This window comes from Erpetoichthys calabaricus, chromosome 4 (assembly GCF_900747795.2).
Source record: "Erpetoichthys calabaricus chromosome 4, fErpCal1.3, whole genome shotgun sequence".
NCBI classification, from domain to species: domain Eukaryota; kingdom Metazoa; phylum Chordata; class Cladistia; order Polypteriformes; family Polypteridae; genus Erpetoichthys; species Erpetoichthys calabaricus.
In genome coordinates, this window is record NC_041397.2 from 236090898 (window position 1) to 236109219 (window position 18322).

Consider the following 18322-nt stretch of genomic DNA (forward strand, 5'->3'; position numbering starts at 1 on the left):
TTTGCAAAATATTAAAAAGAAGGTCCTCTTGCGATGTCTATAACTATGGCATTCCGTTGTTTTCATTCAAATGTCACCTATAACATCTAGACACATAGCCCAGAAAACTCACAGCAGGATCAGTTGAAAAGAGTGATAGGTCTAGATGTCCACAGGTTAGAGAAAGACATCTTTAGTGATATACAGTAAGTCGGTATACATACAGTATTGTTACCCTTAAAGGGATAACATAAAGTGGGAAGATGATGAAGATGAAGATGGTCTACTGTGTTTGGGGGTCTTTGAGTGATGGACAATGAAGATAGCTGGGTAGGGTCTTGCACCGTCAATAATTTTTATTGCATAGGAAGACATACAGAATGCTGAATCTGCATCAAAATGAATTTTGTTTTCCCAGTTTCAGGAAATATGATAACTTTGACCTCCATTCTTGGGGTGGGTTCAAAAAAAGCTGAAACGTCCATAACTTAAACTTCATTCTGGAATTAGTTTGAGTGAATCGCCTCACACAGTAAGACAGAAAGTTAATTAAAGAAGGGGAGAACTGAACAAACCAACAGATACCTAGGTTGATTGCTAAAGCATCTGACAAGTAGCTTTGGTGACACAAGTACAGGCAGTTGATCTTGGTGGTAAATAAATCAGACCTAAAGCCACAAGGTGACAGCTTCAAATTTTACTTCTGATTCAATTTGTTTTATAATGAAGAACTGCACATCAAACTGTCTGTTCATTTTGTAAACCCTCTCATCCAGGGTAGAGGTATTGGGAGCCGGAGCCTATCCTAGTGTCATCAGATATAAAGCAGCAAGTAATCCTGGATCATAACCAATTTATTGCATGTCGCACTTGTACAGATATGTTAGAATTACTCTGGATTCATGGATGGGTATACTATATATGTGCACTGGTTAGGTTAGGTGTGTAAGTGTAAATATGGCATACTGTATAATGTCTGAGGGAAAGAAGTACCAGCTTGTTAATTATTATAGACTACTAACAGATTCAGCGATCATGCAAACATATGGTGCTTCCCTGTTGGCAATGAAAAGTACAAATTTACTACTCACATAGTGCTACCATTTCTTTTTATTTCTCAATGGAAGATTCATAGTGTTTGCTTGAAAGTTTCATTTTTATTTTTTTAGAGCTTGGACAATACAGTATTTCTGTTCTCTGTGGGTGACAGATATGAGGCCATAGGATTTGTTAAAGTGCCAGGACCAGTGAGGGAACTGGTGTGGTCTCCACCAACTCATGTAAGTTCCATTTATCTCAGACTTTTTATCATTGATGATACTTTTTAACTCTCACCTAGTGAATACGTATGTTCTTCTTTACTCATTTGAAAATGTATTTAATGAAATGGTTTCATGTTGAGAGCCATCAACCATCATGTACAGTAGGTGTCATTTAGAAACCTGGAGGCTAAGGTGCTGCACAGAACATTAAAACGGAGCGGCTGGTGGCCTCAAAAGGTGTGACAAGTTTAAGGAGGTATGGGAGATGAGTTGGATAGGCACATGTCATTCTTTCTGAACCACACAGTGAAATCTTTTATATACGATTATAGGTTTATGTAGGGTCATTATTGTCATTTGTACAGAGTACAAAAAATTCTTGCTTGCATGTGTTGATCAACATGAAACATGTCACTCCTCTTCAGCATCACGATTTGTTAATCGTATAACTATCTAGCCTTGAAATTTCTTTCTTCCTCATCCTAAAAATCTCAGAACAGGTTTGTCATTGCAACATATATTTAGAGCCGACTTTCAGACTTCTTAAGGTAACATGCAAAGTGGTAGCCAAACTGAGGGTCAGTTAAGTACATCCTTTGAGAGGTGACCTGGATAATTTACTTGTTCCAAGTTGCCAGTATAACTGAAAATAGCAGACTAGTTGACAGATGTAAACAGAATGCCCACTCACATTAGTAATTCAAATATTATTTACTAAATGTAAAAAAGTATTTAAACATGTCCTGATCTGATTTTAGCTGATCATTCTTAAATTTAGAAAACAAAATTACATAATATAAATCATTCACTCATTTTGGAATGTGAAGACATGACATAGTACATCTCATTTCAGATATAGATTTGTCATTTCTGTTTGAGCATTGTGTACAAGATGGTAGCTGAAAAATAAAACGAAAATTCCCAAATGGGAGGAATGTGCATGATACCACCGGAGGTTCACAATTAACAATGGCCACCAGGAAAACAAAGTAAACATGTTATAAATCCAGCAAGCCATTTTCATTAAATAGATAAATGAAATAAATCCATTTTCATTAGAAGCCACCAACCAGACCAAAGATTGTGGGGAAACCTCTAAAAGGTGACTGAACAAAAATAAAAAAACTCTGCACAGTAAGACCAGGGTTGTCGTCATCTGTGTACCTTTTGGGGTGCCTGTGCTCCACTCATAGCACACTTCTAATTCAGCTCTCAATGTTGAGGTTATCCCCTGAACTTACTATACGTATATTCTAGAACCACAGGTCACAAGCAGCAAGAAGTATTACTACTGTTCATGAATGCCTTTCTGGTGTAAATCAATGTTTTACTCTAATGACTAAATACATTTTTCAAGGACTATTCAGAGTAGGTTTAGTAACAAAAAGATCCTGCACACCAGGTACAAGTGGGGCAGCTAAATTGTTTTGAGGTGATCGAGTGAAACTGCTTAGCAAGAAAATTAAAGAGGAAAAACAATGGTGTTGAACCTTAAGAAATCAAGATTCACTTCTAGTAGTACTCAGAGGCAGAAACAAGCACCTGCCTACGATAACCAGCTCCTGTGATGACAGAAAAATAATAACACCACACGCAGCAACAAACAGAAGCCCTAAGCTAAAAATACACTCCAAACAAATGCTTTGCTTAAACAGAAATAACAAAAATCTTTCTTCTACAATGGCATAAGATCTTGACAGATTACCTTCTGGTCTAGCAATCTTATTTATTTAAGCAAAGCCAAACCTAAACACACTGATGCATGTGTGCTCCAGAGAACAACATGGATGCATGCATAACAACTGACAGCTTAGAAAGAAGCCCAGAGAAGATGCGTGAAACTGCTGAGCATGTAAGACCATTGCAGCAAAATTAGTTCTTTCAGCTCTCAATAGTAGGATTTTAAACCTGCATTATGCCCAAAAGACGTACCATGAATACCAATTATTCTCATCATTTGCTCCAAACAGATAATTCCACCAGTAATACTTCTTTGTCATTCTGTATACACCATTTTTACATGGACATTGACATATTCCAGGCTTTGCCCTTACTTGCTTCATGAATTTCATTCTTTTTATACTTGCTCCATTTTTAAATTTACTATGCAGCATTCAAGTCAATAATACAGCTAATTGGTTTACCTAGAAGTATGCAAGTAATATAAAATAATTAACTTGTGACTCTTAGATATTATTTGGCTAATTAAAGAAGAAGAGAGGACTGTTCAAAAAGATGAAATCATTACAGTAAAAGAAAATAAGGAGCAAAAGAATTCCAATTTCAATAAATGACTCTTTGAACTGAGATACAAAAAAACAAATCTTTTAGAACAGTCCTCTCTTCTTCTTTAATTAGCCAAATAATATCTAGGAGTACGTCTTTTGGGCATAATGTAGGTTTATACCAAGCACGGATAAATGGGGAGGGTTACGTCAGGAAGGGCATCCGGTGTAAAATTTTGCCAAATCAATATGCGGACAACAATTTATGATGATCTGCTGTGGGAATCCCTAACGGGAGCAGCCAAAAGAAGAAGAAGAAGAAGTTCAAATGACTCTTTGATTATCACCTGACTTTCCACATTCTACAAGCCATCCAACTATCTGTTTATTACCTAACTTACCACACTTTACACAGCATCTATCTATTTATGTTCTGAACCAGCAAATTCTGTAATATCTGAAATCTATCCCAGAAGCTCTGAGCGAAAGACAGAATTGATGCCGGATGAGACCCTGGCCCATCACTGTACACATTCATTCAGCTCTGGGTACACTTTAGGTTATGCTAAGAAACTGGGCTATCTGGAGACCATGCAAATGCAATGTAGATAGTAACAAGGCTGGGATTTGAACCCAGTGCTATCAGTTTTTAAAACTTTGTGCCACTTTCTTGAATTTCCTAAAAGAGAATTTAAACTGGTGCCCCATCTGGATGAATCGATTTTATTGTACAAATACTTTGATTGGATGGAGATATCCTCTTATTGGCCATCTTTATAAACAGCAGTAAACTGTAGTAAAGTTGTAATATGATTTTTTTAAATATATTTACCATCCACCATGCAGTACCCACATATTTTGGAGCATGTGATTTACTATGTGTTCAGCAGATACAGTAAACATTTTATTTGTTTTGATAATAAATATTCACCAATTAAAGTTATAATTATATAAATAATAACAAAAACAATTATCATTATTATTATTTTTATACATTTGGTATTTTTCTCTCCTATATTTATTATTCCTTCTCAGGGAAGCAGCGACTGGTTGGTTCAATCCCATTCACTCACGCACTTATACCGTTGGTTTCACTTAACCTGTCAGTTCTCCAAATGTACTCTAAAAACAATGTGTTGTGTCTCCTTTTAGCGTTTTCTGCTGCATAAATTGAAATGCTCCTCAAAAGAAACAAAGCACAATATTATTAATTCCATTCAAGCTCTGACTTGTTACAATCCTTCATATCTATGATTATGATGCCTTCGGTCAGATGTGAAAAATGGGTTGTTTAATTTGTCAAGTCTGTGGTTTGCCCTTTAGAAACACTGCAGCAAGTTTCTTGTTCAAGCGGATACCCTGCTATCATTCAAGAAACAACAGGATGAGATAATTAGATCAGCTCACTGCTAGCTAGCCAATAAAAAGACGGACTGGATAGTCTCTTCTCGTTTGTTATGCCTCAAGCTTTTATTTTTTATGGATTTCTGTTCATTTTAGAATTCCATTCATTCATAACAGGGTAACTGCTTGTAAAGCTGGAATTAGATTATTATCTTTCCCAAAAAGATTACCTTACTGATTTTAGCCAAGTCTATCATTCATTATAATTGATAGACAGTATGCAGAAAAGTTTTACAGGAATGTTTTACTGCTCATTTCTGAGGAAAACCCACTAAACAGGTACTGTGATTTAACAACTACAGTAAGACGCCGCCATTAAAGCACCAGTTTGAATGCCCATAGGGGTATCTGTGGCCTATTCGTCTGTCACCCTCTAACTTTGGTATTCCTAACAGATATGCTATTCATACAGCAGTCTGAAAATATGTGGTTCATTTAGACTTATAAGTAGGGCTGGGGAAATGAAGAGTAGACTTGAAGAAATAAGAAGATTGGGAACCAGCATGGTGTGTGGAAACAGTCCACCATCTCCTGATGGTCGCAGCAATAGGTGTCTGTGCACCACAATTCCAGGAAGGCAAATGAGGCAAGTGTCTGGGCACCACCTTCTGGCAGTCCCAGCAGGACAGACAGGGCAGCAGGCTGGGCGCCACCCCCTGGTGGTCTCAGCAGGGCAGACAGGACAGTAGGCTCACCCCATAATACAGTATAACTGTGGGGTCAAAGTAAATCATCATTAAAGTGTTGATGACAGAGAGAATCATTTTCATTGCTGCATTCCCATTGGCAGAGGGAGAAATATAAACATCAATAATAATGATGTAACATATCTCCCTGGGCAAATAACATGGATGAATTCTAACAGCCAGAATTTCTATGTTCCAGTATTTTGAATATATTTCAATACTTTACTATTCATTGAAATTTAAAATGAAGGTGTCTTTTTTTGCATAGTTGAATCAACCCCATTTTCACTGAAATATCATTGTCCCTTATAGAAAAAGTACCTGTCTATACCATAGGGGAAGAAAGATTCAAAAAAACAATCTGGATACAAAATATAAGTTGCCCAATCATAAATACAGTACTTACTATGCTAGTGAATATTATATAATAAATGCTCGCATGCATCATATATAGACAAGCAAAAGAACGTTTATGCAAATACATAATTTGAGACCATTACAAGTTATGTAAATCATAAAACAGGTAGCGCAGTGGTAGTGCTGCTGATTTGCAGTAAGGAGATTGTGGGTACGCTTCCCGGGTCCTCCCTGTGTGGAGAACGCTTTGAGTAGTGAGAAAAGCGATATATAAATGTAAAGAATTATTATTAATCAGGAGCTTTGTGTTTACTTATATAAAATTATGACAGAGGGAGAAAATGAGCCATGTTTACTGACTGGCAGGTACAGATGCCAGCAAGGTAGGCAATGCGCTGAATGCAATACATACAATGAAAACGCTGAAATAAGTAGGGGAGATATAAAACAAAAATAGTAGGAAAAAATGGTATTTATATAAAAAAAAAAACACTTTCATTTGCAAATACTTCATATTTGTTTAAAAGAATATACCAGGTTTTCGACTCTATATAGAGAATGTGTATATACATGTATTTATGGTGTTGATCTTCAATCTTCAATGTGTTTTGAGAATATGTCGAGATATATTGAATATCGCATTTTGGGTCAAAGTAATCACAATATCAATTTAAGTCCACATTTCCCAGCCCTAGTTACAAGTATTTCACCCCCTCAGTAGTCACCTTTTGACTGATGCTCCACTGAAAAGATGTAACCATTACAGCAATCATACACCCTCAGACTGAAATGATCCCTATAGAGATATTATTCATACATCACATGATTCATTCATCCGTAAGAAGTTGCTATCTGTGCAATTTTCTGACCTCTGTAACTACAGTCCCTTTATAGAATACACAATTAGTAAAAGAAAATCTAGCAGTCTAGAACTGTTTTTCTCTGTGGAGCTGCCAAGAGTAGTGAAGTTTTTGACTTATTTACTCTTACAGAGTGATCATTAGTTAAAAGGCCTGACATGGGGCAATTTGGGTTCTATTACAGATGAACCAATACTCAGCAGTTCAAGGCCCCATACTTAATGGACCTCTTTTGAGACATCATTATAGAGCACAGTGAGTCTCTGTGACACCTAAATACTGGAAATTACGCAATTTCTAGAGAAAAGTAACTCGGCAGAGTTTCCAACTCAATAATGTATGACTGCTTAGTGCAGCAGTCCTCTAATGTGTGATTCATTTAGTTCTCCTCAGAGACTTTAGCACAGAAATTCATGTTTTTCCTATATTTTCCACTTTCTGAAATGCAATGACCCGTATGATCCATTTATCCTATTACTCCTCTGACTTTCATTTGACCCTGCAACACATTTATAGTATATCCCACTACTCCAATACCATTAGTTCTACCAAGTGGATATTATGAGACTCACTTTCTGTTATACAGATACTGTCAGAATGGCACCATGACTTACTGAGGCACAATTAGTGCTATAGTCTGCCACCTCCCTTTGAAAAATCTTTACTTCCACATACCTACATAATATATTAGTTCAACAGTTTAATGTCCTGTTGTTTATCTGTCCCTAAGAATTAACCAAAAACGAAGCAGTAGGAGGCACAGAGGTTTAGGCATATGTGCAGAGCAACAAACCCTGGGTCCATCACCAGGTGAACACATTTCTAGGGGCCAGTTTAGCAATGCCAGTTCACCTAATCTGTATGTCTTTGTTGGTGTAACTCTATTAAGTCACAAGTAGTATGACATTCAAAGTTTCGTTTGCTCAGGTACAACATCCATCCATCCATCCATTTTCCAACCCGCTGAATCCGAACACAGGGTCACGGGGGTCAGCTGGAGCCAATCCCAGCCAACACAGGGCACAAGGCAGGAACCAATCCTGGGCAGGGTGCCAACCCACCGCAGGACACACACAAACACACCCACACACCAAGCACACACTAGGGCCAATTTAGAATCGCCAATCCACCTAACCTGCATGTCTTTGGACTGTGGGAGGAAACCGGAGCGCCCGGAGGAAACCCACGCAGACACGGGGAGAACATGCAAACTCCACGCAGGGAGGACCCGGGAAGCGAACCCAGGTCCCCAGATCTCCCAACTGCGAGGCAGCAGCGCTACCCACTGCGCCACCGTGCCGCAGGTACAACATTATTATAATAAATTACAGAACCCATAAGGTACAGGCAGCATTACCTACAGTAGGTACAAGTTGTAATCACTCAGCTGTCTCTAAATTATTTTTTATGGGATCTTAGGTTACTGTTGTGTATTTGTTTTGTTTAGGAAAAGAGCACGTTACTTATCCTCTGTGAAAATGGCCATGTTGTGGAGATCCTACCTCCTGACCCAGAGAAACAGGACACAGTCTCTACATTCGAGCTCAAGAACATCTCCATGAAGCATTTTGCCTTCCGCAGTATCAAGTCAAAGATTATGGTATGAACTAAAACCCTAAAAACAGAAAAGTCATGTTTCTTTTGACAGAAAGGGAAACTTTCTTGCTTAATTAATGACGCTAAACTGCAGCCAGAAAGTGCAGTGGCACCCTGATGCCTTTGAGCTCATGAACACTACCTCAGGAAGGACCACTCTAAGTAGTAGTCCACGTAATGCCTTACTTGCAGCACTCCTGCTTTTCACAACTTTCTGCATATTTTGCCTTTTTAGAGAGAGAGAGCTATTATTCAAAGAGAGCAGGCCAGAGAGAAGAGGGAAAAGGAAAAGAAAGAGCGACTGAGGAAGATGGAACAACTGGGCCAGGAAATTACAGAGAAAGACCTGCAGGATGACCCGGAAGTTGAAGAAGAGCCGCTTCCTGATATCTACATCCCTGAGACACCCAGTCGCATCTTGTGTGGTTTCTACTCTGAGCCTGGCCAGTTCTGGCTTTGTTTGGTATGGTGTCTACAAACCACTTGTACAGCTTTTCATCCAAACTCACCCCCACACCAGCCCCCCTTGCGTCTAGCTTCAGAATTCTGAATTTCTTCCTCACCCAGCTCTACTGCCTTGCCGCTTTCCTCACTGATCTCAGATTTTTCATTTTTTCAGGGGGAGTATGACTGTGGATTCTTGTATCACTGCAAGTTTTCTGAGCAACAGGATAATGTGGATCCATCCAAAAGGCAGGATGAACCTTTCACGTACATTGAGCTTGACAATGCCTGTGATGATCCCATCAGGAACTTTCATTTTAGGTATGTGTCTTTTGTTTATTCACAAAAGGCTCTTTCCAAAAGCACACCTTTTTCTGGCTCCATTAGCAGTGGCACAGAAAGAAATGTGTTTTGTATCTTTTGCATATTATCCTGTTATACAGATTTAGGCTGTCTTGATTTAGGCTGAAGCATGTGCCAGCAGGCTGGCAGGCAGGTAACCATCCTAGATGGAATGATGAACACAGTGATACTCTAGCAATTTAGGGACACCAGTCAACCTATCAACTAGTCTTTATATTGTGGAAGGAAATCCTTAGAATTATGAATGAACTGCATAAACAGCTCATAGTTTTCTAGTTAAATACTGAAATACTACTTTCTATAATACTACTTTCACAGATATGACATCAATTGAGGTAACAGAGCAATTCTCACTGTTGTCTCATAACTCTGAAGACCAGAGTTAAAATTCATGCCAACTGGCTGTTTGCATTTTCTTCTCTTGGCATTGTGAATTTGGATCAGAGGCTTCTTTTTAATTCCTACACACCAAAGATGGGCAGGCTGAGTCGATCGGTGACTTAGTATTGAGCCAGTGTGTGAGAATGTCAGTGTGTGAGTAAGTGAGATGGACTGCATTCCCTCAGTATATTACTGAGATTTACTTTCAGCAACCAAATGAAATGTATTAAAGAAGACTGTCGCTGGTCAGGCCTCACATTAGCTTTGAAAATCAGCAGCATTAGTATTAGCAGTAATAGCATTGCCAAATGTGTAGAGTACAGTGGAATTGTTACTGGCATGTCCAACCAACATACAAGCAGATGTGAAAGGCACTATATTGCTAAAAGGAACATCATTCCAATATATCATTCATCTTTTTCAGTATTTTAAAAAATCCTTCTTTGGAGAATTAACTTGGAATTTTTACTATGGGAAAGCTGTATAGTGTTCTACATGTTTGTGTATATAACAAATTAATAAGTTAAGAGATCAGGTGTATACATTCATCATGGCAACGTACATTCTCATGTAGCCTGAAGAGTTTTAAATGCAGTACTTTTTGTGAAACATTCTGTTCTCAACAGCCCTACATAAGTGATCATCTCACAAGCCTGATTATTAACAGCTTAGATTCCGATTGCTATAAATGAACATTCGCCCTCCTGGCAGAGCTTGTTGTCTTTCCCGGTCTGTGCCATACACTGGCATGGAGGGCCATGAAGGTGACCTTCAAGCCATCAAGTAGCTCCAGTAGCACATAATGTCTCTTTGAACCCTATAAACAGTTGTTCTTCTATAAACATCAAAGTTGCCTTGCAATGCCTTGCAATGTGCTGAAAACATTTCCGAGGATGTTGTTTAGGAAGTGGCAGCGATGCACACTTTGTGGAAACTATAGTCTGTTTGTGAAGATTGAAGAATTTCAAGAGGCAGTATGACTATTTTTTATTTTTTTTTGTAGTAATCACTAACGTTTGCTCTGTGGCATTTTAAGGAAGGTTAGGAAAGCCCTGATATACACTGTCTATAGGGCAATCACGAGCTAAGTGAAAGAGGGCACATTTATAAACTCATGTGTACATCTTGTGTTGGAGACACTGGGAAATCCCAAATGTGTGCATGAAAGGAGAATTTATTTTTGTATTGCATGGGTTAGTGGTGCTAGGGTCCATAAAAGCTTTAAAAGTTCAGATTATTAAAGTAATAAACTGCTGTTTATCTCCAACTGTGCCTTTAGATATCCCTGACTCCAGTGCATGTGTTGGAATGCAGCACATTTCCTTTGTTCTGTCCTTTTTAGTTTATGTTTCTCCCTTTTTATCACACTCTAGTGTTCCAAAATGGATTTAATTGTTCCTTGTAAAAATCTCATTGCTCTCTAATTTCAATATGTCTTAACCAAAATTATGTCATTGCAGGTTACTGATTGAAAACTCAAATTTCCTCCAGTAAATTATAATATATAAATATCTCAATGTTAAATTTTCCTTTTCTGTTTCCATCTTGCAGTTCTAACAGACAGCTGCTCTTTTGTGGGATGTACAGTGGCGCAGTGAGGGTGTACACCGTTGAAGCTGGCGATGTCACTCTAAAATCCTTGCTCTGCTACTGGCAACTGAGCCTGCATGACAACCACTATGGTCACATCCAGAGGCTGCGCTGTAGCTTTGATGACCAGTTTGTTGTGACCACTGGAGAGGATGGGAATATTTTCATCTTAAGTCTTTTGCCACAAGAGGACATTGACAGAGCCTTGCAAAAAAGGAAAGCAAAAATTCCTTCACCGAGGGTGAGTAAGTGTAGATTGGAATAATAGTTTCATTTGCAAAACTGTCCTGATGTTAGTTCATTTTCAAGATAATGTTACATGTAAGTAACCCTGTGGTGCTACAGCCAATCCATTAGTTATTCAAAGAGTCTGGCCTGATTGTTGGATGTAGAGAACTGTTAGGATATGGTTTTTGAGATCATTAAAACCTCCTCTAGAAATGCAGACTATCGGTACATGCAATTTAGATATTATGCAGGAAAAGAGTTTTTTACTAAGTATGGCAGATTTTTTGGAATGTAATTTTTCTAGAGCTCCTGGCATCTTCCTCCACACCTTTCATTTATTAAAATGTCTAGTTTGACATGGAAAAACACCATTTATCTTTTCGACACTGGAAATTTCATTTTATAATTTAATGCTTTTGGAGGCTTCAGCTTCAAAAATTAACAATGCTTCAGTTAATAGCATTAAACAGTCAGAAGCTATCATGAAAGAAATAAAGGCCAATTGTGTGGTGGTTGGTGGTTTATTGATGGGTGGGTGTTCTAGGGTTTGAGCCTATGGACTCCTCTAGGGGAGTGGTGTAGACTGGGAGGGGTTGGGAGAGGGTATTTGAACTCTCTAATATTTCTAATTTCTAACATCTTTAAAATTATATTTTTACTAATAGTTCTGTTTTTGTATTTTTTCTCTTACTCATTTATAATTGCATACTGTGCTTTTTCACCTTATTGGTATACATTTTTTTCTTTATTGTTAATTTCAATTTCAATAAATAATTGATCACAAATAAAAATTCTGACTTCGTTAAACTTATTTATATCTGAATTACTTTCCTAACTAAAGTTGGAATGATGGCAGATTATTTTCAAAATAAAAGATCATCTAATATCTCTAAAATATTTTTGGAAATCTGAATTAATCCAACGAATTACCATTACCATAAAACTAATCAATGTTTTTTACTAAGATGCAACACAATTCTTATTTTTGCTTAGAAGAGCCACCCGGCTTTTGCCTGATGAGATATTCTAATCTGTTTCAGAGCGACTTAGAGAAGGACAGGATTGTTGATGATATCGAGGATCCTAATGCTTACAGGTGAGAATAAATGTTGCCTCTTACTAGCGAGAAACAAAAACACAATTCTGCCAGTTCTGAGCTTATATTCTTTCTGTCGCAACTAGCATTGAAAATGCAAAACAGAAGATGGAAATGGACCGGATGATAAAGGAGGCAGAAGAAAAGAAAGCAATTAAAAGGAAACTGCTAGCAAAGCTCCAGAAAGAGTTTAAACAGTTACTCCTGAAGAACAAAGACCTTCCTGAGCACGTGCAGTTTCACAGAGCGGTATGTCAGAAAACAAAATGAAACTGGGTTGAATGTCCTTGTGTTGCTTTAATAATAGAATATTCAGACATTTCTAATAAGTGTCACTTTTGTGCCACATAGTGTCTAGTCTAGAGTCTTTATGTTTCAGTCTCTATTGCGCTCTTAGAAAACATTGTTTTGTATAAGTAGTGCATCAGTGACAGAATGGCACCAAGAAAAATGTCCATGGTGGTGCTTTTATTGCTTTATAGCTGCACTGTACACTTTTACACTCTGGCTGGCGTAAGTAACCTATCGGTGCCAATGCAATGTTTAGCAGGGTGTATAGTGTAATGACACTAGCATTTTGTGGCTCTTAATCGTCTTCTCTGACATTTGGTTGTCTTGTACCTTTGAAATCAATTGATCAACATGACCTGTTTTGGTTATAAGTCTTCCCATAAAGCATCAAAATTGTAATAAACAAGGAGATCTATTAAGGATGTATTGTTTCTATCTTATGAGACACCAGTTGCTTTAGGAAGATGCAATCTCTTCCCGGCTTTGTCCTAGGATTATAACTTGTACCTCTTATCTCACAGAATCTCCTCAGTTTACATAGCTACTTTTGTAAATAATATAAAAGCTGATAACTTTACAAAGCCACTAAATCTTTAAATCAAGTCAAGATTGATAGCTGCTTATGCACAGGCAAATTGCTCAGTCCATGCGGAAGAAGAAACCAGACTGCTGCTCCCTTGGCCCTCAGCGATGAGCAGTATTTTCTGCCAAAGAATACTTTGCAAAATATGTCAACTGTCAGAATCTGTTACTGAAAGAATGAGCCAAAAATGTAATTTCAAGTTCAAGTCTATAGTCGTGTATGTTCAATGCAATGAGATTTTTACTTTCGTGTATCCCACAGACCAGTGACAGTACTATAATATGAACAGCAGACAATGAATACAACACTATAATACCAGGTTTCGGGTTATGGCGACATAAGTTAATGGCAATTTTGCAGATATAAAAAGCACATAAAACCTCCAAATTTTTAAATTTCAATAATTTCCATCTACCTACTGCCATTTTTTAATTAAAAAAAAACAAACTAGTTATGACTCAACATGTGAGGAACAGCACTACACACCACAGACCTTTCACCGTTTTCAGTCATTTTGTGCAGACATGGCACTGAATGTAGCCAGAAAACATGCAGCAAGCTCAGTGAGAGGTAAGAAGCGATCGGTGACTAGCTGTTTAGTTGGAGTACTGAAACCTGAAGTTTGTAGTACCCAGCATCCTAAGTATGTATCCCAGAAGTGCCATCTCAGGGAGTACAGATGCTTGTTCTTATCGATCCCTCAGAAAAGAAAGCACATCTCTGATGAGGAATCCATTGTTAGCTAGTGATCGATTTTAATGTCATCATAATGTTTTTCCCCAGCTCTCTGAGGTACTGCGTCATTATCAAAAACTGTATGCATAAGGTCAACATACTGTATTTTAATTATTTTAGTTTAAATTACTTATGTTTATTTGGATTTTTATTTGTTTCATGATTTAAATTATCGTAATATTGCTTCGCTATTTTTTTGCTAATAAGTTTGAAATGTTTGTTTTGTAAAACAAGTAATAAGGCATCATGTATTTTTAATATTTCCATTAGCAGATATTTTCAGTGCATGTTGCATCTTACATACAAGACTGGGTTACCGACATTGGAGTTGAACACATTTGTAACCTGGTGGCCCCCTGTACGCTAAATATAATATCAGACAGAACACATTAAAAGACACATAAAGAGATGTGTTTGTGGCTGTTGTGTAGTTTGTTTCTAATCTCTTTGATTGAGTGCTAATGGTCCTGCAGCATTTGTCAGAACAGGAAGAAAAATGGCTGTGCAGGATCACTGGGATCTTTAATAATGCTGTTTGCCTTTCTAAGGCAGCATGAGTTATGCATGTCCTGAACAGACGGCTATTGTTCTCCAGAATTATTCTGAGTAGACTTCACCAAGAATGCTCTACCATCTTAAGCTGAATTGATGCTGTACCAGGATGGTATATAACCAGTGAGGATAAAAGTTGTTGTACAAGCTATACATCTTACAAAAGATTACATCTTGCCTGAAGAAGGGGCCTGAGTTGCTTTGAAAGCTTGCATATTGTAATCTTTTTAGTTAGCCATAACTAGCTTGACTTTTCACTACATTCATAATGGCTAACACGGTACAAAACCCTAGTACTACACAATCTATAGAAATTGTTAACCACAAATGGAGATATCCATGCTTTCCTCAGAGGTCTGAGTAAGTAAAGATGTCAGTAAGCCTTCCTGATGATGTGTTGTGCTCTTGCTAGATCACCAGTAATGATGACTCAATGAAATTTGAAATGGTACACACACTCAATTGCGTCCTTTCAGATAGAGATGGAAGTATGGTCTACCTCTCTCAAGAGATGTCAGTGTTAGCAATTCATGTGGAGGAAGCGATGCTAGTATCTGGTACTTAGGAGGTCCAAAATCCACTTGCAAAGGGTTTCATTAAGTGACAAGTCTAGGAACTTGTTGACCAGTCTTGATTGAGTAGCAGTATTCATTGCTGAGCTTTAGTCTATAAATAACAGCATTTGTTATTCAGGTGTGCCAGAATGGTATGACAAGGACAGGCCATCCTCTGTGAGCCAGTTGTGACAATAAGCAAACTGGAAGTGCTTCAATATGTCTGGGATATTACATCTAATGTAACCTAGCACCAGGCAGCATTTTATAAAACTAAGAGTGAATGCCTCTGGTCAATAATTATTAAGATGGTCTACGTTCTTGGGCATAATAATTAGAGCTCATTCTTGTCTTTTTTTGTATGTAGGAACTGATTCAGTGATGCAGAGAGTGATGCCAGCTGATTGATCACTACGGGATTTTAAATCCTGCTCTGACTCTCCATTTGGAGTAAATGCTATAAGAAATGAGAGGGACTTAGTTGTCATAATTATAGCTGGTGTAGAAAGATTTAAATTCAATCAGGAAAGAAAAAGTGAATGCGTTTAGAGGAACTTTACTTATAATCAGTAAGGATATATATGCCCCAGTACAGTGCATTGCAGACAGATTTTAGAAATTTCAGTAATATTTTTGATAAATCAAATGACAACTCTCACATACTCAAATAGATCTATAGTTGATCCGATGAGGAATCTCTAAACAGTTTTCAGTCTCCAGATTTAAAGCAATCCACTGGCTCCTTAGTCCAATATTGTAGTGCTTTTGCTATCAGCTTCTCATGCTTTAATGTGTGTTTGTACGCAAACAGCAGAAATACTAATAAATGATCTGTGTTGTGAATCTGACTCACAAGTATAGCAAAAGGGCGTTGAGGCCTCAAAAAATAACCATAAAGCAGGCCAATTCCTTCACTGGACAGCCCAGAAGAGGCTCACTACAATCCAGCTAGTCCCATATCTACTACCTTGTGGTGTTCCTATTTAGCTGGCCCCAAAATGGAGAAACTGGCTCCTACACTTTAAAATATATCTTAAAGTCCCAAATTACAAAATGGAGGAACCAGGAAAACTAACCAAAATGATAAATCTTAATAGATGAATATATTTATTCACAAAAATAGAAAAGTCACAAAAATGGCTGCCGTGAAAAGTCCCAATACACACTCTAATAGTCAGAATACTCAAGACAGAAGAAAATAAATCCAATAAATCAGAAAATCCAATACTTACAGTAAGTGCACTAAACAGAAATTCAACGAACTACAAAAGATTTGCTCTCACCCTTCAGAAGGTAAAGGCAGAGGGGGGGTCATTATATTTACAAAAGCACCCAAATTGCAAGTCATTTTATAAAAATTGTATTCTAGCTATATTCTGGCTTTCTTATTTAAGTCTCAGTTCTTATCAGATATGATTTTTTCTTTAGAAGTCTTATAAATAGCAAGTAAGATAATTACTATTTTTTATCTTCACTAATAGCAACATTTCTGTATAAATAAAATCCAACATCTGTCTGTCCGCTTTTCACAAAAGAACTACTAAACGGATTTAGATATGATGTTTTTCAATAATTTTCTTTAACATTCCAGATGATTTTACGACTTCTCTCATTGCGCTAAGTATCATTGTTCGCTTGCGGGATCGATTTATTCATGCTAATCCGAGACAGAGGCTGCAGGCTGAGGGTAGGGGGAAGTGTAACGTCAGGAGTGGGGAGCCAGGTGGGGCCCTCCTCACTCATGCGCCAGCTTCCGTTCTAGTCTGTCTTACCTGTCGCCATGTTTTGGAGCGTACTTTGCCTCCGCTTAGCTAGCAATACCTGTTTGTTTATTGATTTTTAAAGTTTGTCCTGTTTCACTGCTACGCGGGCAGAGCCACGGGGGACAGTTAGTCATAAGTAAAAACTTAATTATAAAAAGACAAATTAAGAACATTAGAAATGGTTTTCAATATGTTTGCTTTTGTCCAGTATTTATTACCACTCTATCAGAAACTTTGTTAGGTCCTTTCGCTACGGAAACATGAGATTAAAAATTTTTCATGGCCATCAGTACAAACTACATGAGGAACTAACATATAAAAATAACATTTCTGGGTTGAGCACACCTTTAAAATTGCCATTATTAAATCTATTTATATAATAAGGAAAGAAAACAAGAAACAGAAGAATAAGAACATTAAGGAAACATTGAAAAGAGATCAACTTGAAGTCTTTCTGAAAGTACAAAGCATTTCTCCAGTATACTTTGCAGATTCCAGAACTATCTCTCACTGAACACCTCTGTCCAAAGCACCTTCTCACAAGTTGTTTCAACAAACCAATAAAGAACAAAATACTAGCAAAAACCTGCATTTGATTATAAATCTTTTATTATTATTATTATTATCCTTGTAAAGCTGTAACCTTCTCTGGGTTCCTGACTTCCCTTATAAAGGAGACTTGAGTTGGCGAAGAGTTCTTTGTCACCACCGTCCATGACACAAGACCTCTCGGATTCAACCACTGGTATCCTTCACTACCGTATGCTTTCTAACCACAATGTGCTGATTACTCCTGCTAATTATTTTTAGTGATTTTGGTAATTTTAAACTTTTCATTTTGTTCTGCTGGCACTATATCCACTTCACCCCATATTACAGTTGGTCAGCATGATCGGACTTGTCTTTTTTACCACATCATTACTTATTATGTCTCTCACTTGTGCAACACACTGTCTCTTTATAGTAACACTTTCAGTAACTGCTCTTTGTTTTATATAACCTATTTCATTGGTCTTGACTTCGTCTCCATATTGCTAAGCAGTAGGTGCCACCTTAATCTCAGCTACAGTTTGCAGTTCAGCAGTTTATGCTGATTCCTTATTACTGGAGCTGGCGGAGTTGCCAGCTATTAGCTAAACAAATGGCCTTGGTGGACGGAATGGTCTCCTCTCATCTGTCAAATTTCTTTAGTTCTTGTGTTCAAAATCTGGGCAGTTTTTCACTACGTATCCCCTGCTCAAACATTTAAAGTATTTCAGAATTAATCAGTATGACATATTGTCAACCTTAAACATCAGTGCAACATTTAGTTCTTCATTAGCTTTACTCAGAAGACTTTTCTTCTGAATGAAATGACACGTCTGAGCTCTGGA

General features: G+C 37.6%; 1 protein-coding gene across 3 annotated transcripts in view; it reads left to right on the top strand.

Moving 5' to 3' along the window:
* The window catches only part of LOC114650674 (cilia- and flagella-associated protein 44), a 106460-nt gene that overhangs the window by 57191 nt on the left and 30947 nt on the right, over nucleotides 1-18322 (top strand). For all 3 annotated transcript variants that reach the window (XM_051927052.1, XM_051927051.1, XM_028800457.2), the window contains 7 exons: nucleotides 1149-1259; nucleotides 8221-8373; nucleotides 8605-8832; nucleotides 8989-9134; nucleotides 11109-11388; nucleotides 12416-12471; nucleotides 12558-12720. In XM_051927052.1, coding sequence (XP_051783012.1) covers nucleotides 1149-1259; nucleotides 8221-8373; nucleotides 8605-8832; nucleotides 8989-9134; nucleotides 11109-11388; nucleotides 12416-12471; nucleotides 12558-12720 — 1137 coding nt within the window. The remainder of the gene's footprint in view (nucleotides 1-1148; nucleotides 1260-8220; nucleotides 8374-8604; nucleotides 8833-8988; nucleotides 9135-11108; nucleotides 11389-12415; nucleotides 12472-12557; nucleotides 12721-18322) is intronic.